The following is a 26,268-nucleotide window of genomic DNA, read 5'->3' as shown; positions in this document are numbered from 1 at the left end:
TAGACCGATCAATGTTACACTGACCTGGGTGAATGGGAATATGGATAACAGACAGTCATCCAATATTCTGTAATAAAAAAATGGCCATGCTCATAAAAAAATTACAAATTGTCCTCCCTAATCTTAAACAGCACCGACCGCCACTGATATATACAGTATATACCATATATACCGTATATACACTTCATATACACTGAGTATTCAAAACATTAAGGAAACCTGCTCTTTCCGTGACATAAACTAACCGGGTGAATCCAGGTGAAAGCTATGATCGCTTATTGATTTTAAATCCACTTCAATCAGTGTAGATGAAGGGGAGGAGAAAATGGTGGTGTTTCTAATGTTTGGTGTACTCAGTGTATACCCAGAAAGCCTACTATTTTGAACGCAAGTATCGGTATTCTGACAAATACCTATACTAGCGCACTACATACTTAAACTGCATACTCATTTTGGAGTTGGAGCTAGTATAATTTACTCAACTTTTCAGACTCAAGTGTTTGACAAAAGCTGATAAACAGATACATTGACACACTGTACCAAAATGAAAGAATGCCGGGAGTTAGATGACACATTCAAAGTACTATTTTCTAAATGTCACATACTATAAAACATTCTTTCTTCGAAAACTATTTAGTACGCTAGTATGGGTATTCGGACACGGCCAGTGTCTGTGTGAGTCCTGCAGTCTGGCCAGTAATGCTGTAATATCTACAGGAGAATAAGAGGCCCTGGTGCTTGCAGGATGTATAAGGGGGCTGAGGCACCCACTGTTATTGTGCACTCGGCCGCTGGCACTGCCTCTGTCAGCGAGTGGCGTCGATCCGTGAACTTGCCATCTGGATTCCCCCACAAATCACATTAAAGTTTCAGGCCCAGGAATACATCAAGCTAAATGAATATTGGCTCCGGGGGCCGCAGACAGGTCTGATGGAGAAAAAGCCCTTCGCAATCCAACTCTTTGTGGTTAGATATGATCCATTCATCCCTCCCTCCCTCTCTCCCTTTCTCATCTACCCCTGATGGGCACTGGGACTGATGAGGTGGACAGACAGAATAGTGAATGGAGTATTCTGTCACAGAGGGAATACAAAGCAAGGTTACACAGTGGAAGTAAATGTGGTGAGCATACTGAGGCATAGAGCAGAGGGGAAAGGGAAAGGTGGATACCTACTGTTGTCAGTTGCACAACTGAATGCATTCAGCTACAATGTGTCTTCCATATTTAACCCAACCCCTCTGAATCAGAGAGGTGCGGGGGGCTGCCTTAAATGACGTTCATGTCATCGGCGCCTGGGGAGCAGTTGTTGTTGAGGGTTAACTGTCTTGCTCAATGGCAGAACGGCACATTTTTCCACCTTGCCGGCTCGGGGATTCAAACCAAAGACCTTTGGGTTACTGGCCCAATGATCTTAACCGCTAGAAATCTGTGTATGCCTACAGTATGTACTACTACTGACAGACTTTGGGTCGAAACATTGCGCTCAGTAAAACTATGGGAGTGTTCAACAGTGTGCATGTACACTATCTATCTTTCTTTCATGCCTCTGCACTACTCTCATAGAGCTAGGTTGCACAGAGGTAGTAATTGAACAGTAGTAACCTAACTTAGAGATGCACATGGTTTCAGTTATTAGTCAGGTAACATGAAAGGAAAAGGATTAGTTAGTATTATAAGGAAACCCACCCACAGCTAGGTTTAATTCTTCACAATCTTTGGTTGCAAAAGATGAACTTTGATAAGTACACTTTGGGGTTTAGCTTCATGTATTAGGCTCACATCACTTTGGATCTTAAGACCTTCATTTACTTTGAAGCCACCCACCAGTTTTCAGTTTAGCTTTTCTTGTGGATTTAATGAACGGCATAATCATATTGATTCTCCTGCTGTTTATTTGCTGGCAAGATATCGTTAGATACAAAAATGTGTAAAAGTAGATGGCTGCACTGCACAAAATCTATTTGCATTTAATTTTGTGATTTTGAAGCCGGGTTTTCACGTTTGGGTAAAAAGCAAGTATGGGAACATAATTAGTACAATCACTCAACAGCACAATAACACATTACGTTATGGTCTCAGTTGCATATTTGCAGAGGCACTGTTTGCACTAACATCAAAGCTATTAAGATTAAATTGCCTTGCCAAGATGCGGTTTCATATGAGGAAGCAAAATCTATTTCATTTTTTCCAATCCAATGGCTTGTATTGCCAAGGATTTATTTCCAGCAATGAAGAGAAAGGGTTTTGACTTAGCTGTCAGAGCTTCTCTTCTATTAGATCCCTTGGGTGAGATATGGACGTGCTGGAAACTGAAAAGTATAAATACCTTGTCAGTTTTAAGTGTGAAGAAGGGCTTTCAGGCCAACCAACTTCCAGGTTACTAACGCTACGTCACTGCTAACATAAGAGGCAATTATCTATTAGCAGCATGTTGCCGAACCATATGCACACACACACACACACACACACACACACACACACACACACACACACACACACACACACACACACACACACACACACACACACACACACACACACACAGGGAATAAATTACTGCTGTGTTAAATAAAACAAGACACAACAAGACAGCAGCCATCAATCACTGTTCCATTTTGTCACATCATGAGTTGACCTCCTGAGAAAGACAACTCAAAGTCAAAAATGGGCAAACTTTTAAACCAACTCTATAAACCCTGTTCAAAACTCATCAATAGACAGAATCTGTCATGACAAAAGTGCAACCTGCAAACCCCATCAGGGGCTTTCCTTATTGTTATAATTTGAGGTATACTGTATTGGTTTGAAGGTATAGACATGCAAAAGAGTATTATAATGTACGTCTTCCATCTCCTATGAGGTGATGTAGTGCCACTCTTGTCTGCTTACCGTTATAATTACAAGCAGGTTCGTTTTTGTGTGATGTCATTTTTCATGCCACTGAAACAATCCTTATTTTCCAAATGTACACTACCAGTCAAAAGTTTTTCGAAATGTTTGACTATTTTCTACATTGTAGAATAATAGTGAATACATCAAAACTATAAAACAACACATTGAATCTAAATATATTTTATATTTGAGATTCTTCAAAGTAGCCACGCTTTGCCTTGATGACAGCTTTGCACACTCTTGACATTCTCTCAACCAGCTCATGAGGAATGCTTTTCCAACAGTCTTGATGGAGTTCTCACATTATGTTGAGCACTTGTTGGCTGCTTTTCCTTCACTCTGCAGTCCAACTCACCCCAAACCATCTCAATTGGGTTGAGGTCAAGTGATTGTGGAGGCCAGGTCATCTGATGCAGCACTCCATCACTCTCCTTGGTCAAATAGCCCTTACACAGCCTGGGGGTGTGTTTTGGGACATTGTCCTGTTAAAAAACAAATGATAGTCCCACTAAGTGCAAACCAGTGTCACCAGCAAAGCACCATCACACCTCCTCCTCCATGCTTCACGGTGGGAACCACACATGCGGAGATCATCCGTTCACCTACTCTGATTCTCACAAAGACACGGCGGTTGGAACCAAAAATGTCTAATTTGGACTCATCAGACCAAAATACATTTCCACCGGTCTAATGTCCATTGCTCGTGTTTTTTGGCCCAGACAAGTCTCTTATTATTATTGGTGTCCTTTAGTAGTTGTTTCTTTGCAGCAATTCAACCATGAAGGCCTGATTCAAGCAGTCTCCTCTAAACAGTTGATGTTGAGATGTGTCTGTTACTTGAACTCTGTGAAGCATTTATTTGGGCTGCAATTTCTGAAGCTGGTAACTCTAATGAACTTATCCTCTGAAGCAGAGATAACTCTGGGTGTTCCTTTCCCGTGGCTGTACTCATGAGAGCCAGTTGTATTATAGCGCTTGGTGGTTTTTGCGACTGCACTTGAAGAAACTTGAAAAGTTTAACTGACCTTCATGTTTTAAAGTAATGATGGACTGTCATTTATCTTTGCTTATTTGAGCTGTTCTTGCCATAATATGGACTTGGTATTTCACCAAATAGGGCTGTCTTCTGTATACCACCTCTACCTTGTCATAACATAATGGATTGTCCTATGGCTAGAAAGAAGCTTGTTCAGGCCACTTTTCTCCCTGTAATTGATTATGGTGACTTGTTGTATATGCATGCAGCCTCTTCCATCTTACAGAGACTGGACTCTGTTTATCATGCATCCTTGCGCTTTATTACAAATGCCAAGCCACTCACCCACCATTGCACATTGTACCAAATGGTAGTTTGGGCGTCACTTTATATGCGCAGAAAGATACATTTGTATGTGTTCATCTACAAAGCCCTTTTGGGTACACGCCCTCTTTACCTCTGTAGTCGGGTCTCCTTCACCACCAGCAGTTACCATACCCGGTCTGCTTGTGCACCAGACGCATGGAATAATCTACAGTCCAGCTACAGTATATATGTTAGTGCCACTGAATTAATTTAAAATATTGATGGGAGTCTCTGTTACAGAGGAGTGTAAATGCTTTTTTAAGGCTGGATCATGTGGTTGTATTGTTGTATGTTTTAATTCTGTAATGTTTTGATTGTTGCTGCTTTCTTGGCCAGGTATGCCTTGAAAAAGAGTCTCATTGGGCTTTTCCTGGTTAAATAAAGGTTAAATACATTTTAAAAAATGCATTAAGAAGGAAAGAAATTCCACAAATGAACTTTTATTAAGGCACACCTGTTAATTTAAATGCATTCCAGGTGACTACCTTTTGAAGCTGGTTGAGAGAATGCCAAGAGTGTGCAAAGCTGTCATCAAGACAAAGGGTGGCTACTTTGAAGAATCTCACATATTTTGGTTAACACTTTTTTGGCTTCTACATGATTCCATATGTGTTATTTCATAGTTTTGATGTCTTCACTATTATTCTACAATGTAGGAAATTGTAAAAATAAATAAATAAACAAATAAAAACAATTGAATGAGTAGGTGTGTCCAAACTTTTGACCGGTAGTGTATAGAATTGTATTTGAACTGAATGTTTGACCAGCAGACACGTGTCAGTGAAGATGTAGTTTGAAGATACCAACCTCCCCTTTCAAAACAATGTCATAGAAATGATTTCCCTTTGTGTTCCAGGTCTCCAGGTCATCTTTCCAGAGTACCTCCAGGAGAAGTTTGTTCAGTCGGCTCTGAGCTACATCATGTGTAATGGGGAGGGGGAGTACATCTGCCGGAACAGCCAGTGTATCTGCATGTGTGCTGACGAGTACCCACAATGCAACTGTCCTATCACCGACATCCAGATCATGGAGAACACCCTGCTTGGGCAGGCGGAGTCCTGGGCCACCTCTTACAAGGACTTTGAGAACTCAGGTAAGCAGATTCTAGTTTACTGTAAGTCTTGTTAGATTACTGTACAGTCTACTATAGTTTTATTCAGCCATGTGTCTTCATCCACAAACACTATGGTTGTGGTAAGTGATGTTACTGTTGAGTATTGTATTCAGTAATTTGTTATTTAACAGCAATTTATTGTTATTTTAGCCCCTTCCATCAACTATATTTCTAAAGTAAGGAATAAATAATAAGATATTTGCCTTAGATTCAGGTTAAAATAACGAATATAGCAAGAAAAAGGATACGGAATTATAAGGATATCCCATGACAATTATGACTACAGGACCATTTGCATATGGACCTCAGCTAGGCACTAATGACCGGTCTGAAGCCAGGGCTACTTCCACTGATCTGTCCTCAAACAGAACACCAGATGCAGGTCTTTACAGCATCCAATATCCACAGCAAACAGTGATATAATGGTATATCCACTGACAGTCAGCTCTAAATTCAGCTGTTTTTTATTCAGGTGTTGTCATTTTACGTGAGTCACCTTCCATAGAATACACCACATAAAGCGTGCATGGTCTTGGAGCCAATCTGCAATAAAGTGTGGTATGAATAATTCAGCAGCCATTTTAACGCCTTCTGTTTTAGAAGAAGGCACTAGCAGTTAATTGTAACAGTCAATTCTCTCTACCCCCCTCAGCCAGGTTTCACTAAGCATGCCACAGGCTAAATGTGTATGAGGAGCCATTGTCACTCAGTCACATAGGGAAGCCACCCACCATGCAATCAGTACAGGCCCATGCGTGAACCCAAGGGTGAAACAATCACTTCTGTAGATTTTCGATGCAGCATTAATGTGAGATGAACCCACTGTATTAAACATTTTGCAAAATAGAACATGCAACCTTGTAAGATGTGTTTGTGTGTGTGTGTGTGTGTGTGTGTGTGTGTTAAGGGTAATGGTATTGATTTGTGACTATTTGGCGTGTGGGTGTGACTATTTGGTGTGTGTGTTAGTGTGTGTACACGTGTGTGTACATTTGTGTATGTGTACATGCTCTTGTATACACGTGTGTATGTGTGTGAGCCTTTGTGTGTTGAACACGTGTCTCGAGCAGCAAGCAATTCGTCAAAATGGATGGCGTCATTATAAAACAGTTACAATTAAAACGCAATCTGCATCGTTTCAGTTGGTGAAACCCCATCAACAAGCCACCATATTCCACATGCCTAGCGAATGACCCATATAGCGGGCGGTTATGTCTGGCCACACAAATATTCACACACATACTCAGTCACATCCCCTGCCTCATCCCCTACTGATCAAGTCAGAATAGTAATGTACAGAGGATGGTTCGGGATACTCCCAAAGGGAGTCGCTCAGTATCCACCTGACGGGGCTCATACTTATATATTATTAACAAGTAATAAAAGGAGACAAATAAACCCTGACAGCCATACATATATATTTATATATTATAGAGGACACAAACTGAGTTTGAGTCGCTCAAGGTCATTGGCTGCTGAAGAGATTTCGAAGATGAAGTGCATACAGTATCGGATAGCCATTTTTTAAATGATAAAACGGTGTATTCCCATTTAAAGGTAGACTCAGCGATTTGACACAAATGCAGAAAGTACATTTAGTGTTGATGCGCGACCCACTGGGCACAGACATCAGTTCAATGTTTAGTTTTGACTTGGTTGAGTTGTCAATTAATGTGAATTCAAAGTGAAATCAAAAAAAAATTCACCATGTCATTGGATTTAGGATAAAAGTTGGGTGAAAAAGAGACGAAATTCAACGTTGATTCAACGTCATCACATATACTTGTTGGCTTGGAATGATGTGAAACAATGTTGATTCAACCAGTCTACCTTTAACGGGAGTATTTTGTTTGATCAGATGTGCTATCATCATAAATTCCAGTGGTGTTTTGTTTGCTTGATTCAAGGCGTGTAATGCATCATGATGCACTCAAGCTTTGTTGTTCAGGAAAACAACACCTGAGAACAGAAAGCACAGGAAGGAGGCTGATCCAAGGTTGCTCTGACAACAGACAGTCCTTGTCTGTGTCCCGCAAGATCTCTTAATCACCCTCCTTTCCTCTCCCTCCTCCAGATGAGTTTAAGTCATTCCTGAAGAGGCTGCCCTCCACCCACTTCCTGCCGGTCAGCAGTGTCCACCTTCTGTGGGGCAGTGACTGGGACCTGCAGGCCCGCTACCGCCTGCTCCAGAGCTCCCTGGAGACCCAGAGGCTCAAGATCCAGCGCACCGCCCGCAAGCTCTTTGGCCTCAGCATCCGCTGCCACCACAACCCCAACCACCAGATGCCTAGGGAGAGGTGGGTCTAAGAAGCAGTAAAATGCATTATGTAACCCTGCTGCATTGTGTTGTAATGTGTTGTTTTGATGATGCAGAATGTTGGTGCCAACGCTGTGGACCATGGTATCACGGAAGGTAACTTAGAAATGTGAATAAACTGCAACCAAGGTGACAAAATTAATCTGTGAGAGAACTCTGTTAGGTAGGGGATTTTCTGTATTTCGTCTCAGTAATGCCTGTTGAAGTACTGTATTTCGAAAACATTATGATACAGTACATAATGCATTTTTACTTTGAATTTTCTGGCTCTTATAGTTCTGTCCATGAAATCATGGAAACGCCCAATGAACCCTAGTCTTACCTAGTATTTCACAATGCAGGATGAAAAATAATCTAAACGCTGGAGCTCTCTGGCCGGGTCAGTGCACAATGTGCCATCACCTACTGTGACTGTAGATAGCACGCTTTGCTGCACAAATGGCACGGTGTTAATGCTAATCCAGTCTGAAATGAGTCATTCCACCCCATAATATACCAGACAACATGGAGAAAAATAACACACTAAATACCAGATGAAAAAAATGATGTTACATCTGCGTGGAATGTCAATATACAAATATAAACAGGGAAAGTCCTCAAAATATTCAGTTATGTGGTTAAGGAACGCACAGCTGTCAACTGTCACTAAGGTAGAAGGAACACACCCACGCTAGGATGCAAGCTTTGGCAAAGGGTTTGTTCAGAAGTGTTATCAAAGCGGTGCAGTGCACAATCCATGCTCGGCAGAGCACACATCAAGGACGCCTGACGGCACTGTGAAGAGAAACTGTGTTTGTTTATTTGTTTCTATATATGTGTGTGTGTTTATGTGTGAGTGATTGATTGTGTGTGTGTGTGTGTGTGTGTGCGTGTGCGTGTGCGTGTGCGTGTGTGCTCATGCATCCATGTCAGTGAGAGATGCACTGTGCCAATAGGCATCCTCCTTTCAGACCAGTAACCACATCAGTGTTACTCTTTGATACCACCAATGCAGCGTAAACTAAACATACTGACATACTAGTGTTTGTAATGTTTCCTCTGGAGACATACAGTAAACAGGGCTGATATGACGAATGTGGAGTCCCTTGCTGTGGGGCTCAGTTCAAGGCACAGGTTTAACAATTAGTGTTTATATGTAAGCATACATTATCAGGTGGGTTTTCTATGTACTCCCACAGCTGTTAGGATGGGTTAAAGTGATATCTCCTTCCGAATTTCATGTATATCTGCGTGCAATATAGTGAAATGTTACTCTATTTAAAAAGCACACATATCCACACGACCACCATTACATATAGTACAGTAGTACTAGAAGCAGTAGACCTTGTTGTCCTGCTGCTCAGAGTTGAGCTGAGGCCCTAGCCTCTCTGGTGGCATGGCCTTTGCCCTGAAGGGCCGAGTTGGAGAGAGAGAAGACTGCCTGTGACAGCCCAGAAATCCTTACTACTGATCTACTTCCCACCGACGGGACACACGCCTATAATTATAGAAAGCAAGCCTCCTTCGGTCCCAATTGGATTCTGGCAGTGGAGAGCCTTGACAACTGCAGGAACAATACGAACAAAGTCTCTCTAGGGCCGGAGGGGGTTCCTCCACAGTTTGACCCTACTGTGGAAGGCTACTTAGCTTAAGACCTGCAGGAGGAAACCCAGGGTAGACTTTGATGGTGGTGGCTTGATCTCAGGCTGCTCCCCGTAGTCTAATTACACATTTGCTTTTATAGCGATAATCACTGTTACACAATCCACAGGCAATCTACAGGCATGGCTGGACCGTACCCTTTTAAACATTTATGGTGTTTTCACAGGTGTAATGAGTGGAATATTCCAAGTAGTTAGAGTAGAGTAGAGCCACAGCGTTGGTTTCTTTTAAGCATGCTGTGCTACTGGATGTACTGCATAACTAGGACCAGCAGATTTTTATGGCTGTGTGTTTTTACTGGGAAAAACTCTGGGTTCTATGTTTTTCCTGGTCATGTGGAAAAGAAAGAGTCATGCCTTAATGCATTACCAGATGACTATACAACCAGTGGGGTAAAGTACTTAAGTAAAAATACTTTAAAGTACTACTTAAGTCATTTTTTGGCGTATCTGTACTTTACCTTACTATTAAAATGTTTTTTTACATCTTTTACTTCACTACATTCCTAAAGAAAATAATGCACTTTTTACTCCGTACATTTATCCTGACACCCAAAGGTACTCATTACATGTTGAATGCTTAGCAGGACAGGAAAATGGTCCAATTCATATACTTATCAAGAGAACATCGATGGTCACCCCTACTGCCTCTGATCTGGAGGACTCACTAAACACAAATGCTTTGTTTGTAAATGATGTGTGAGTGTTGGAGTGTGCCCCTGGCTATCCGTCAATTTAAACTTTTACTTTTGATACTTACATATATTTAAAACCAAATACTTTTAGACTTTTGCTCAAGTGGTATTTTACCAGGTGAATTTCACTTTTACTTGAGTCATTTTCTATTAATCTATCTCTATGACAATTGAGTACTTTTCCCACCACTGTATACAACCATGAGCTGTGTGCATAAGTCATATTTTCATTGGATTTAGCTTGAGGTAAATAAAGGAAAGTATGGTGCGTATTATTAATATTATTCAAGCCTGGTTGCCATTTCATGAATGCATGCGTGCGGCATACCTCTAAGATACATGTGGTATTCAGACAAAAAAACGACTGTAATTAAATGAGTAATCAATGTGTGGTGGCCGTCTCTACATATGAAAGGCCTCTGTCCCTCACTGTTGGCTAGCTCTAATTGCCCTCATCTGTCATCAGCCTGTAGCTGATAAACTGGGAGTTGAACAAACTTGCATTAGAAAATCACCCGATGTGTTGCAAGGTAGGCTTAGCTCCACCTGCCTCACATTGTCTTACACCCACTCACCTATCACAGATGTGAGCTCTCTAGGCAGGGAAACATATGGAATGTGCCTGTGCAGAGCTATAGCAGACGTGCCAGGGGATTATAGCTAGAAGCTCTTCTCAAACAGAGAGTGATTAATGGTGACACATATAAAATAGCATAACTCCCAGCAAAGTAATCGGCATCCATGTTTATGTATCAAAGTAATTATTCATGGGCAGACTTTAGCATGTTAACAGATTTGACTGTACTCTATATATTATTTAGCAGTAATTGCTATAGACGTTGACAGGGTTATGGTTGTCAAGATATGTCTGGTACATAACTCCCTTTCATAAGAACGTCTATCAATAATGATATCACAGGCTATTTTTGTCATCCAACATAGTGTTTCTATTAGTGCATTATCACATTCAATCATCGGTATCAACAAATATCTCTCTCTGTATTTCTCTCATTCTATCTCTCTCTGTTTCTTTTTCCCTCGTTCCCCCAAACAGAAGGGGTCTTGTGATAATGTATGTCATCTGCGCTGAGCACCAGAACTGTCTGATGCCCTATTACAAACACAGAGATTGTGCTGTGATTCGTGAAAACAAACAGCATTCATTCCCACTCGTTTCGATCTCATTCCCTGTGGCAAACTCAACCCAGACACTTGTTTTGGAGGGAAAAAAATAAGGAAAAATAAAACTACCAGCATGATGCTCTCAAACTGCATATTGAGGGAAGCAGTTATATGATGGAACATATTTTATTCGGTGTTTCAGATCACATAAAACTATAGTTATTGCAGATAAATTCAAGGGGGAATATATATGGAATAATATGGATTATGCCTGCCTCTCGTACGTAAATAAAAAGATAATAAAACTAATAGGAATGGTTTAATCTTTGTGGCGTAAACCTCTGCAAAACTTTTCAAATGTATTTTGTGTTGTCATTTGCAGCAAACATTTCTCACAAGTCCAATAAGTACCTGAGTGCACAAAAAACGGAGGACTATTTTAAAGATCTCATACCTTGTGTGTTGTGTCAATGACAGAGGACTCTTTTGTGTTCTTTGAACTTTTGGAGACAAACCGACTGCATTAAAAACCTGTTTATACATTTTGTCATTAAACTTTCGTTGTTTAGTCATGGTGCTTTACACCTGTTTTGACATATATTGCATTATTTTATTGCTGGTTATTACACCTACATAAGTGTCAAAACCCAATATTTTGCCCTGCCAAGAAGTTTCCTTTCGTTTGAAAGTTTGTTTTCTAAATCCTTTGTTGATGTTATAATGAAGTCTTTTACAGTCATGTTTTTTTTCATCCTATTTTTAATAACTTGTAGAAAACACACTATGACACTGTCATGAAGCATTATGACCATCATCATCATACAAGCCAGATAGGCCTATCACGCACATGCCCTTATATCAGTCACCAGTCAAAAAGATGGTTTCTTGTCCTGCTCCTGAAATCTGCTCCTGCATTCATCCCAGTCCTCAGCAACAGAACATTAGGGTAGGTGCATGTCTGACATCAATGTGTGCTCAATAACAATAATCATTTAACATGGTCAATTTCCAAAAACATTATATAACATAAACATACTGTTGACACATAGGCTAGGGTGTAATGGAATGTTATGCCTTGTGTGGTAGGTTTTATGGGTTTTGACACTCTTATGTAGGTGTCATAACCAGCCATAAAATAACACAATATATGTCAGAACAGGTCTAAATACATGTGTCATGACAGTGTTATGACCATATTATAACAGGTTGCGACAAGTTATGTCAGCTGTTATGACGCTGGGTGTCAAGTAAATTGTTACCCTTTCATCAATCTCCTCCGTTTTTCTTGTCCTGTGAAATATTATATTCAAGGTTCTTCTCAAGATTCAAGATGCTCTTACATGAGCACTGGGACCTATTTTTCTATCCCAACAGAATAGTCATTGGCTTTGTCTTTATGTCCTGTAGAGATAATAGTGGGGTGAATATGTGGCCGTGAACAAAAGCGTTACTTTCTCAAAGTGCATCTTAGAGTCAGTGTTCTGGGACATGCATTCAGCCGTGTCTTTGTTATTTCACAATGTTACTCTTATCTTTTGATACTCCTCTCTTCAGTTAAGGAGATAAAGGAACTTTTATCAGGGTAGGACTGATCCAAGGACATATCCAAGATTGCCTTGAAAGTACATCGCTTTATGTCAGTTTAACCAGTCTTCCAAAAATTATGGAGTCAGGTTTATGTAAGAATTGCTAAGTAAAGACGAAATGTGAAATGGATTAAAATATATTTCTCACAACTCAATTTGTTCAAAAACAGTATTAACTCAAAAGTAAAACTTGATCAAATCACTTTTGGGAAGCTGTCTAATTATAATTTTTTAAATAATCCTCAAAGTACCAGTTACATATCCTTCAACCTAAACTCAGCAAAAAAAGAAACGTCCCTTTTTCAGGACCCTGTCTTTCAAAGATAATTAGTAAAAATCCAAATAACTTCACAAATCTTCATTGTAAAGGGTTTAAACACTGTTTCCCATGATTGTTCAATGAACCATAAACAATCAATGAACATGCACCTGTGGAACGGTCGTTAAGACACTAACAGCTTACAGACGGTAGGCAATTAAGGTCACAGTTAAAACTTAGGACACTAAAGGGGCTTTTCTACTGACTCTGAAAAACACCTAAAGAAAGATGCCCAGGGTCCCTGCTCATCTGCGTGAACGTGCCCTAGGCATGCTGCAAGGAGGCATGAGGACTGCAGATTTGGCCAGGGCAATAAATTGCAATGTCCGTACTGTGAGACGCCTAAGACAGCGCTACAGGGAAACAGGATGGACAGCTGATCGTCCTCGCAGTGGTAGACCACGTGTAACAACATCTGCACAGGATCGGTACATCCAAACATCATACCCGGAATGCACAATTCCTCCATCAGTACGCAGACTGTCCGCAATAGGCTTAGAGAGGCTGGACTGAGGGCTTGTAGGCCTGTCGTGAGGCAGGTCCTCACCAGACACCACCGACAACCGTTGCTGGACCAGACAGGACTGGCAAAAAGTGCTCTTCACCGACGAGTCGCGGTTTTGTCTCATCGGGGTGATGGTCGGATTCGCGTTTATCCACGAGGGAATGAGTGTTACACCGAGGCCTGTACTCTGGATCGATTTGGAGGTGGAGGGTCCGTCATGGTCTTGGGCGGCGTGTCACAGCATCATCGGACTGAGCTTGTTGTCATTGCAGGCAATCTCAACGCTGTGCGTTTCTGTGAAGACATCCTTCTCCCTCATGTGGTATCCTTTCTGCAGGCTCATCCTGACATGGCCCTCCAGCATAACAATGCCACCAGCCATACTGCTCGTTCTGTGCATGATTTCCTGCAAGACAGGAATGTTACTGTTCTGCCATGGCCAGCAAAGAGCCCGGATCTCAATCCCATTGAGCACGCCTGGGACCTGTTTGATTGGAGGGTGAGGGCTAGGGCCATTCCCCCGCAGAAATGTCCAGGAACTTGCAGGTGCCTTGGTGGAAGAGTGGGGTAACATCTCACAGCAATAACTGGCAAATCTGGTCCAGTCCATGAGGAGGAGATGCACTGCAGTACTTAATGCAGCTGGTGGCCACACCAGATACTGACTGTTACTTTTGATTTTGACTGCCCCTTTGTTCAGGGGCACATTATTAAATTTCTGTTAATCACATCTGTGGAACTTGTTCGGTTAATGTCTCAGTTGTTGAATCTTGTTATGTTCATACAAATATTTACACATGTTAAGTTTGACAGTGAGAGGATGTTTTTTTGCTGTTTATTTCATATCCCATAGGAGCAAAAGTAATTTGGGTCTGTAGAGTGTCTCCTCTGTCCCCTTCCCTGGCCCTACCCATGGCTCATTTTGGGATGGCTTGGGGCTCTCTGGCCTGTCAAGCACTAGGTCACCCATCACCGTTACCATGCTAGTTCATTTGCATGTCAGGCTAACCTTCAGCTCATCCTCTCCAGTCTCTCCTAGAAAAACACCCTCATCTCACAGTAGAAAGTTTCAGTACTACCAAGATGACAGAAAGGGATGCCTGAGGGGGAATAAGTGACACAATTTGCATAGGAAATGATGCTGCCATCCCGCGAGGGAAATAAAGGAATTATGCCTTTGAGGAATACATTATCCCCTCCACAGACTAGACCGTAACAAACAGTAGCAGGCTGTGGCAGTGGCAGTGGAGGTTAATCCTCAGTTTAACACTGAATTTGTGCTTGCTAAACGGTCCTTATTAATGGTGCATTTTATCCCTGTGTCTCCGCTCCCCAATTTGTTCTATTCCCCCCTCGATCACTCTGGCTCTGACACTTTCTTTCTTTCTTTCTTTCTTTCTTTCTTTCTTTCTTTCTTTCTTTCTGTCTTTCTTTCTGTCTTTCTTTCTTTCTTTCTTTCCATTCTCCAGGTCTGTGATGCAGTGGCTGAACAGGGTCCAGTCCTTCCTCTACTGCAATGAGAACAGTTTCTGGGGGACCTTCCTGGAGAGCCAGAGGATGTGCGTGTGCCACACGGGTATCACCCTATGCCAGCGACCCATCCCATGTATCATTGGGGGCAACAACAGCTGTGCCATGTGCAGCCTGGCCAACATCTCCCAGTGCGGCTCCTGCAACAAGGGGTACAAGCTGTACCGAGGCCGCTGTGAGCCCCAGAACGTGGACTCAGAACGCAGCGAGCAGTTCATCAGCTTCGAGACCGACCTGGACTTCCAAGACCTGGAGCTCAAGTACTTGCTCCAGAAGATGGACTCGCGCCTCTACATCCACACCACCTTCATAAGCAACGAGATCCGCCTGGAGACCTTCTTTGACCCACGGTGGCGCAAGCGCATGTCCCTGACACTGAAGAGCAACAAGAACCGGATGGACTACCTCCACATGATCATTGGGCTCTCCATGAAGATCTGCCAGATGCGCAACAGCAGCATTGACCCCATGTTCTTTGTTTACGTGAACCCGTTCAGCGGCAGCCACTCAGAGGGCTGGAGCATGCCCTTCGGCGAGCACGGCTACCCGCGCTGGGAGAAGACGAGGCTGGGGAACTCCCAGTGCTTCAATTGGACCCTGCTGCTGGGCAACCGGTGGAAGACCTTCTTTGAGACGGTGCACATCTACCTACGAAGCCGCGCCAAGGTGCCCACTGGGTTACGAAATGACACGGGCCAGGGTCCCGTGGACCTGTCCGACCCCAACAAGCGCCAGATCTACATCAAGATCTCCGACATCCAGGTGTTTGGTTACAGCCTGCGCTTCAACGCTGACCTGCTCCGCAGCGCCGTGCAGCAGGTGAACCAGTCGTACACCCAGGGGACCCAGTTTTACTCCTCCTCCTCCGTCATGCTCTTGTTGCTGGACATTAGGGAGCGGATTAACCGCCTGGCCCCTCCAGTGGCACCCGGGAAACCCCAGCTGGACCTGTTTTCCTGTATGCTGAAACACAGGCTCAAGCTGAACAACAGCGAGATGATCCGGGTCAACCACGCCTTGGACATGTACAACACAGAGATACTGAAACAATCAGATCACCTAACTACCAAACTTTGCTGAGATACAGTAAACAATCAAACAAAAAAAGAGCAAACAGACACTACAAATATAACTGTTTGGGGATATTCCTTTTTTATTTTTTTCCTTTTTGGACCTTTTTGTTCTGCCTTTTGATGTATTATTAAAACTTTGTAATTGTAATTGTTAAAATGAAACTCAAAAAGGCAGTGATGAAGCCTTTTAGTTGGATAAAGAAGAAGATTAATGAAAACCACTTTAAAGACTGTACCATATTTTGTCCCAGCATGTCTGTCATTTCCTGAAAGAGCATAAAGAGAAAAAATAAGAAAAACAATGAAATCCATCTCCTGGTGACAAAGAGGCCTTTATTTTAGTCTGAGGGAACAAAGGTTATATCTGAAACTGCCATTATTTACTGAGTAAAACATTTTTAAAGATATAATGAAGTTGCATAAGGGCAGACCAGATATCATCCTTTTATTTCAGTTAATATGCTTTATCAAGAAGCAAAATATTACAAACATGTAAAATGACAGTTTAATACAGTATGAAGGCATTCATACATTTTATGGGTAAATAGCCCAGCAAGCAAATACTCTAAGCATTAGCTATATAGTCTCTTTATAACATTAAATACTCATGACAAGTCTGCATCCCTATCTTTGTGAAGTAAGGTTTAAGGCACTTTGTTGCTGTACTTAAAGCATAGGCACACGACCGGGGCAGCGCATTTCATGTCAAATAACAGAAACCAGCTGTTTATATATGTGTATACCTTTATTTAGCTTGATGCTTATTGCTGTTCGTTAATTGAATGTGTCATTTGAGAGTGAGTGAAACCAGTCTAAGCTGAAACTTATCTTTGGGCGCTACCTCCCGTGCTTGAAATTCTACAGGCATTTCTCATGAGGTTTCTTCTGGTGCCTGAGTGCAATATCGTGGTCTGAAGATGAACAATCAATGCTATTTCCTACAGCTTTGCAAAACGTACACCTTGTGACTGCTGATGTGTCAAGCTTTTCGGCACCAAGAGCAAATTTGAGAATCGATCATTCGCGTACATCTGCAACAGACACCATGAAAGCCATACATTTCCCTGAGGTACACATAAGACATGGAAAGTCCCGTGATCCATTTTTCTAAAACATGAAAAATGTCCCATTCATGTATTTTATGTTGTCGTTGTTGTTTCCCCCAAATTCATTTCAATTGGAGGATAACACAGTGGACAGAGAGAGTGTATTCTCTGGGATTATGGGATGACATTGTAAAGCCATTGGCTTTCTATTTCTACTAACTAGAGTGAACCCACATGGGAAACAGTTATATAAAAGATTCAAATACTTCTGTTCATTTTAATCTGTAAATCTACTTTCTATTTTATGTACTTTTTTTTATGCCAAGTTGGATCTTAACTTTGAATGACCATGCAAATCAGATTGAACCCTCTGACAAAAGGTTGTTTAATCTTTCTAGTCATACTTTATTGAAAGCACTGACATGACGTTCGTTTATAGCTATATATAGCTACATAAATAAAACATAGTATCAAACATCATACTATCTCAGAACTGTCAAGGAACACTACCTACGTTATTATTGTTATTATTATTAGTAGTAGTAGTATTATTAAGTGCCTGTTACCTATCCCTTTAACATATTTAGAGGAGGGAAATTGCTCTTAGTTTAGTTACTGTATACAGTAAAAACACATTACCACACAAGATAAAGACATTCAAAAGAATTCAGCAAATCAGACCACATCAATGCAGATATGTCCCTCATTTCTCAGCCTGAGATACATGTTTTCTAGCTAAAGCCCTGCTGGTTTGTGCATGTGGTTAAATGACCCATCATCAAGAGATTGAAGTCTCAATTTCCTGACACTATCTCCCCTATGTACATTATACCTGTAAATAGCAACTTAGTGTTGGTATAGTTATAACATCAAAGACTACTTAAATCATAGTAATTCCAAGAGAACAAAAGAGGCCATTATTAATGAGAATACCCACAATACCGTTGGTGTGCTATTGAACCAATTTCAAATACACTCCATTCTTAAGTGAATTACTTCATTATGAATATCAGAGAGGGGTGGCAATTTCTGACGCTTTTAATCAAAGTACACTACCATTCAAAAGTTTGGGGTCACTTAGAAATGTCCTTGTTTTTGAAAGAAAACCTTTTTTTTGTCCATTAAAATAACATCAAATGGATCAGAAATACAGTGTAGACATTGTTAATGTTGTAAATGACAATTGTCGTTGGAAACGACTGATTTTCAATGGAATATCTTCTAGGCAGAGTTGCAAAGAAAAAGCCATATCTCAGACTGGCCAATGAAAAGAAAAGATTAAGATGGAGGAACTCTGCCTAGAAGGCCAGCATCTCGGAGTCGCCTCTTCACTGTTGATGTTGAGACTGGTGTTTTGCAGGTACTAGTTAATGAAGCTGCCAGTTGAGGACTTATGAGGCATCTGTTTCTCAAACTAGACACTCTAAAGTACTTGTCCTCTTTCTATACTGGTTACAGCCAGTTTGCGCTGTTCTGTAAAGGGAGTAGTACACAGCGTTGTACGAGAACTTCAGTTTCTTGGCAGTTTCTCGCATGGAATAGCCTTAATTTCTCGGAACAAGAATAGACTGATGAGTTTCAGAAGAAAGTTATTTGTTTCTGGCCATTTTGAGCCAGTAATCGAACCGGCAAATCCTGATGCTCCAGATACTCAACTAATCTGAAGAAGGCCAGTTTTATTGCTTCTTTAAACAGAACAACAGTTTTCAGCTGTGCTAACATAATTGCAAAAGGGTTTTATAATGATCAATTAGTCTTTTAAAATTATAAACTTGTATTAGCTAACACAACGTGCCATTGGAACACAGGAGTGATGGTTGCTGATAATAGGCCTCTGTACGCCTATGTAGATATTCCATTAAAAATCAGCTCTTTCCAGCTACAATAGTCATTTACAACATTAACAATGTATATGGTGTATTTCTTATCAATTTGATGTTATTTTAATGGACATAAATGTGTTTTTCTTTTTTTTAAAGGGCTTTTTTAAATGACCCCAAACTTTTGAACAGTAGTGTGTACCATATGAAATATGAGTTCGTTTTGACCACGGCATTAATGAAACAAGCACACATTTGCTTTATCAGCATAACATCCCTGCAATGTCGCAAATACCCATGGCTACATTTGATTGAATATACAACTCCTAATACCTTGCCTATGTAATTTTTGCTGTTATGTTGAAATCATTATATCAGCTTATTTCAAATGAATGTTTCATATAATAATCAATTTCTCATTAAAAGGCTATATTTATGTGGAATAGCATTTATTTATTTATGTATATATATATATATATATATATATATATATAAAAAACTCTCTATTAAGATTCTCACAGACAACACCTACACAGAACCTCATTCAACCCTTGTGGGCAGTGCTGAAAACAAGGACTAGTTGTTATGATGTAACTGTAAATTATCATTTGATTGAAGGTTTTTATTTTTGGTGGGGCTGGTGAATAATTGCTCAAATATGTTCTAGTGAGATATGCTGTACAGTACGGTTGAGTGGTATACCGTATATGTATCCCGGGGGGTCAACACTATTGTTTTTTTAATAACCACCTGCAGTCAACTTGTGCTCTAGGCAAAAGATAAAGCAGATTGCGTTCATCATTTCACCTGTTAGATTATTTATCATTCTGAAGCTTACCGGAACTAGTTTCCCAAAACAGCTGTTTGAGCCAGTCACGTGTGTTTGTTTACAAAGAAGCACAATGAGCAATGCGGGAGCTTCGTGAGGAGAATTACTCCTGCAGTGCAACTTAATTTTGGTGATCAAGTTACAATTGTATGAAACTACTAATGTTTGCCAGCTATATTCCATATAACTATTAAGTTTACCTATGAAATTCTCTCCAGCTGAGTTTTTTAAAACTTGTTAACGTTAGCAAAGTTAGCTTACAAGCTTTTTTTTCTTTTTAACATTTATTTAACTGGGCAAGTCAGTTAAGAACAAATTCTTATTTACAATGCTTCTTGGTAACGTCAGAGACAATCCACTCCTGGATTAAGATCCCCGTTGTCTAATATCTGTTTTGTACGTGCTGCAAACTGTGTTTTTAAATACTTAACTTCATGAGCTGGGTTGTCTGTCCACATGTGCTCATTAGCATTTACCTAGCATCCACAATGGGAATTCCATAGTACTTGTGAGCATTTTGTTAGCATTCTAGTAACTGAAGTTTTCCCCTTTAAAAAAAAACAAAAAAAACATTTGGTCCCCTTGTGTGCACTGCAGGTAATGTCAAACCTGGAATGGTACAGGTATGGTATGAAAGTATGGAAATATAGATACTGCCCAACCAGAGTGCGAAGTAAGGGGCCCGGCACGTCTCAGATCCCCTGAATGAGGCATGAGTCCCCCTAAATGCAACAAAGTCAAACTTTGGGGGGGTCTCTAAATAATTCTAATTGAACTATTCTCCTATTTGTTTAAAATGCTGCTACAGTGGTAAATATTAAAATAAAAACATATTCCAAATTAAAAAAACACCACCATGTGGCTGCACTTGTCATCCCCAGACAGTCCTGTGTCTCAGCCCCTTTTCAGGTATCCCAACCTTTCTACAAAAAAAGGTCATTTGTCAGCAAGACGGATTAATTAATTCAGGCTACAAGAGTGTAGACCCAATCACGGGCGGATGTGATACAGACTGGTTGACAGCTATTAGGTCTGTGAAAAAAGTAGAGACCCCAAATGTCATGGTATATTTCGCACTCTGTTCCCAATCTTACTGTACAGTGAAATAATGCTTACCACCGTGCTGTGGAGTGCCTCACCTAATGGTTGGTTTACCTTCAGCTCTTCAGTCACTCACCTCACTGTAGGTAGCAGTCAGTATTTGTAACTTGGGTTGCACATACAGTACAGTAGATCATTTATTAAAATCAGCTTATGAGTACAGACCACACATACCTCACTCTTGTATCAATTGCAGGGGACTGTGGGAAACTAAAAAACATGCCTTGCAGTTCATATATCTTTGCAGCCCCCCCATGGCCAAAATGGGTGCTTACACCAGCTCCAGAGCAGAACAGAATGGTCACATCCTCCGTCTTTTATATGTCTGTCAATATGCTTTCCCTGATGACTAACATGGCACGCTCACGCCACAGGCTGACAGCTGTAGCAGAACACTGGTTCATTGGATGAATGTGATGCCCTGGTGACAACTTGTCCCACTTTCGCAAAGTACCAGAGGAGTTGACGCTGCATGGGCACTCTCTGTGAACAATGTGTCTGTCACAAGCTTTATTTCTGTCATGCCAAGATTATCATCATTTCCTCCAAATCTGTACTAAAATGGCCCTGGCATATAAGAGTAAGACTTAAGAATGCATAAGAGCTCAAATGAGAAAAATAACATCTTTTCAATGCATAATGTTGTATTTGAATGGCCATAAGTCATTTTGTGAAGTTCTTAAGGGCCCATTTCCTTACAAAACGGAGATTGTTTTGCCTGTGAGGCTTCTGCATTAGAGTTTCACTGAGACCAGCTCTAATGCATCTTCACAGTTTAAGATAATAATAGAGGGAAATCATTTTGGAAGAGCGGTGAAGCATTTACACAATTACACTCAATTGCAATAAAAGCTTGGTGAACAAAAGATTCAAATATAAATTCACAATGGTGGAATTGTACCTGAAGTGACATCCCCTGATTGCAGTCAATCCAAACTGTCTCTAGTCAATCAGTTGCATGTGTCTGTAGATGTGAGTGATTCTAGATAAAAACCCTTGTATTGTTTGTCAGTGGGCACTTTTCATACCAATCCTGCTTACCTCTGCTCCCCGTTTACGTAAGGCGAGAAACCCTGCCGGTTTCATCAACCATTTTACGAACACATTGTGTTTATTGTTACTGTTCAAAGAAAACATTTCTTCATCATTAATTCTCTCTCAACCAATTTGACAAGCTTGCAAGGCCAGGACAAGACGAGAGAGGCATACAGGTATGAGTTGTACAGCTATGGACATTGGCGGGTACAGTCTGCTTAAATGAGAAACAGCTGACAGAACAGCTTTTGCATTGCATTCTCATTACTACACAAATGGCCAACTTCATGGTCACATCTCCACTTCACCGTACCCCTCCTACACAATTGCTGTATCTTCTCTGCGTGGTTAATAAGCTGTGCGCAGCCTCATAACGGATGTAATCGCAGGACTGTGCTACACACCAAGTGCTGATTAATGCAGTAGCTCATATTCGTTAATGAGGCAAGCGGGTCTTTGTGTATCAGCGCTCTCACCACACAGCCCACGCCAAACCCACCCTGCCAAGGTACAGGGGAGGGGGTGCAGTAATTATCAAAATTACAGCATTCTAATAAATCACACTGGTTTGGGTTTAATGTATCGTGAGTGAATGGCTAAGATGGCGGAAGCGATGGATAGGGAGGATTCCATCCTCAGTAATAAGTCATGCTCGGTTAAAATAATGAAGTGCTGGCTTCACTCTTATTCTGTCTGGCTTATTATAGAAATTAAACCCTTACCAAATACTCTAGGATATTATTATCCTTACAAATATATATTCTAAATACCTGTCAACAGAATCTGAATATAGATGTAGATATTTTGTCAATTTCCATGCCAACATAGGGCGATAAGTGCACAAGTTCATCATAACATGATGTGGAACTATTTTAGGGCTTTATAATATAACCATTCTATCACCCTTATTCTTATCTCAGCATGAATTCATACCCCCCTACCTGTAACGGACCTCATTCCCAGAACTGAGTTAATGTGAAAACACATTCCCATTCCCATGGCTTACACCCTCCATTTCACACCAGTCCCTCTGTTTTGCACCCAGCTCACAATTGCTTTCTCCAACCCAGCGCTACAAATGTTTTCCTTTTTAGAGGCAGAGAATGAAGCAAACTCTATAACTTCTCAAATCCCAGGGCTGATGAGACAAAGCTAATGCAAACACAGGCAGAAACAAAGAAACAAGAGGAACGAGATAAAGACGGTAAAAAGCCATAGTTAAACGGATCAGGTGGAATACAATACGTTCCATGGCGTATGAATGGAAATTACCATTTGTGGCGAACAGGTGAAGCTACTGTTAGCTTTGTGTTTCATCCAGGCAGACAAACAGCTGAGAGGAATAAACACACTTGTTAGTGTACACTCTCACCTTGCAAGGATTTAAAACCAAGCTGGCAGGTAGCTCTCCAGACAGTTAAGACGCAGCCGTGAACGCCTTGAGGCTGTTGCTATTCCAGAATCTCGCAGACATCTGCGAAGTACAAAAAACACAGAGGTTTGAGCTTATATATGCTCTGAGCTTTCAGCAGAAAGCTGTTTGCAAGAATATGCAGATATAATAAAGTGACAATAAACTAAGTGCATTTTCTTTGCAGCATGTTTTTCTTTCAGCAAAAAAATACAGAATAATAGAAACATGTGGGCTAACTGTTTCCATGGATGTATAAACATCTAGAGGAGAGCATGCCTTTGGATTTCAAAAAAACTTTTCATATCCTTTAATTGTCAAAACACATCCATTGTGTTCTGTTGAATGGTTCTATGTTGCCCCTTGCTGAGTGCAGATAGATACTCTTCTTTGAATCACATCATCAAGGGCTCTCCTGACAAACATGTCTTCTTTCCATGCTCAGATGAACCTGTTATAAATTAATATTTATCTACATATCAAATATGAGAAGTGTACTCAATTTTCCGCAACAAACATTGTTTTATTTCAAAAAAGGCAGACTGGAAGTAAAACTAAAGCAATTGCACACGTCTGGTCTTTGTTGATATTTACGCTTATATCGTCTATACATACAACAAACAAACAAACCAACAAAAACTGTGTATCAAATGTGTTGTAGCTGTAATTTCCTTCCATTGTCCCTTTATTGCATCTCAAGCGTTTAAACGCCTAGCTAGTTCAGCAGACTTGTTAGCTGGGAAAGTTCATCAAAGATGAACTTCTGATTGCTAGCTATCTGACTCTGAGGCTGTCCTAATATGGATACCATACACTCCTGTTTGCAATTTAGAATGTGTTCATTTTCTCTCATTCAACCACATACCTACTCAAACACTTGGGCAAGTAGTGAACCTTTTAATCATATGTTTAGGATATTAATCACCCTATCCTCTACCCTTCATAGCTCCTGAAGAAAAACCGAATCATATGCAACGTGCCTCTGGGTTGTCTGTTCTTGATTAAAACAACTTATCATGAGCTGAGGCAAGTTAATAAAAATAAGACACAAGACACAGCAATCATTAAGGGACATACCTCTTCATAAATAACCGTGTCTTTGCTAGGAAATTGTGTGAGAATATCCAAGAAGCTAGGGAAAACAATAGAGACTGGAATTTATGCCACCATTAGGCATCCTCAATCATGACAAATAGAGTTGTCACTGTAACCGGAGAGAACGATTAGGTTTTCTCTACAGCAATTAACATAAGGAAAACAAATTCATATTGTACGTCTATGTCAACATAAAATGTTCTCCAGTTAGACCAATTTCTTAAAAACAGTATTGTGGTGTTGCTTTTGGAGTGATCAACCAGCCCGACTAGAACATGCTCAGGATCACAGCACCAACACTGCTGGCCACTGATAGGTCTGTGGAGACTACCTCCCATTATGTGTCTTCATTAACAAACCCTATGTCCAATTCTCTTTTGCAACATGCATTTCATGTAGAATATATATTGCAAATTATATAATTTTTTATTATGCCAATACAGGGGTATTAAGTGAAGTTTCAGTGCTTGATATACAGTGATGACATTATGTAGGAAATTAAAGGCATGTATCTTTATTTCATTGTTAATTATTTTAGCAGGCTAGATTCATTGAGATTAAAAATATATTTTACAAGAGAAACCTGGCCAAAAGTTTCAGACACATTTACAACATAAAACAGGTGTTCCTTGGCAGAGGATCATCAAGCGGTGTACTAATTTGACTTTGCACTGACAGTCTTTCAGAAACAACAGTATTGTTTTATTCCTACCATGTTCCCCCAATGCATTTCAAACATTGCTCTGCTGTCAAAGTCATGCGATTGCACTGATGTAATATATACAGTGCCTTGCGAAAGTATTCGGCCCCCTTGAACTTTGCAACATTTTGCCACATTTCAGGCTTCAAACATAAATATATAAAACTGTATTTTTTTGTGAAGAATCAACAACAAGTGGGACACAATCATGAAGTGGAACGACATTTATTGGATATTTCAAACTTTTTTAACAAATCAAAAACTGAAAAATTGGGCGTGCAAAATTATTCAGCCCCTTTACTTTCAGTGCAGCAAACTCTCTCCAGAAGTTCAGTGAAGATCTCGGAATGATCCAATGTTGACCTAAATGACTAATGATGATAAATACAATCCACCTGTGTGTAATCAAGTCTCCGTATAAATGCACCTGCACTGTGATAGTCTCAGAGGTCCGTTAAAAGCGCAGAGAGCATCATGAAGAACAAGGAACACACCAGGCAGGTCCGAGATACTGTTGTGAAGAAGTTTAAAGCCGGATTTGGATACAAAAATATTTCCCAAGCTTTAAACATCCCAAGGAGCACTGTGCAAGCGATAGTATTGAAATGGAAGGAGTATCAGACCACTGCAAATCTACCAAGACCTGGCCGTCCCTCTAAACTTTCAGCTCATACAAGGAGAAGACTGATCAGAGATGCAGCCAAGAGGCCCATGATCACTCTGGATGAACTGCAGAGATCTACAGCTGAGGTGGGAGACTCTGTCCATAGGACAACAATCAGTCGTATATTGCACAAATCTGGCCTTTATGGAAGAGTGGCAAGAAGAAAGCCATTTCTTAAAGATATCCATAAAAAGTGTTGTTTAAAGTTTGCCACAAGCCACCTGGGAGACACACCAAACATGTGGAAGAAGGTGCTCTGGTCAGATGAAACCAAAATTGAACTTTTTGGCAACAATGCAAAACGTTATGTTTGGCGTAAAAGCAACACAGCTCATCACCCTGAACACTCCATCCCCACTGTCAAACATGTTGGTGGCAGCATCATGGTTTGGGCCTGCTTTTCTTCAGCATGGACAGGGAAGATGGTTAAA

General features: G+C 40.7%; 1 protein-coding gene across 1 annotated transcript in view; it reads left to right on the top strand.

The window, feature by feature from the left end:
• LOC139388673 (BMP/retinoic acid-inducible neural-specific protein 1) overlaps nt 1-19,422 on the top strand; it is a 123,598-nt gene extending 104,176 nt beyond the window's left edge. The window contains exons 6-8 of the mRNA XM_071135493.1: nt 5,092-5,328; nt 7,424-7,646; nt 15,003-19,422. Of these exons, the coding sequence (XP_070991594.1) occupies nt 5,092-5,328; nt 7,424-7,646; nt 15,003-16,143 (1,601 nt within the window). The 3' untranslated portion in view covers nt 16,144-19,422. The remainder of the gene's footprint in view (nt 1-5,091; nt 5,329-7,423; nt 7,647-15,002) is intronic.
• The last annotated feature ends 6,846 nt before the right edge of the window (nt 19,423-26,268 follow it).

The sequence above is a fragment of the Oncorhynchus clarkii genome, chromosome 29 (genome assembly GCF_045791955.1).
Source record: "Oncorhynchus clarkii lewisi isolate Uvic-CL-2024 chromosome 29, UVic_Ocla_1.0, whole genome shotgun sequence".
Lineage (NCBI taxonomy): Eukaryota > Metazoa > Chordata > Actinopteri > Salmoniformes > Salmonidae > Oncorhynchus > Oncorhynchus clarkii.
This window is presented reverse-complemented; position numbering and strand designations above follow the sequence as displayed.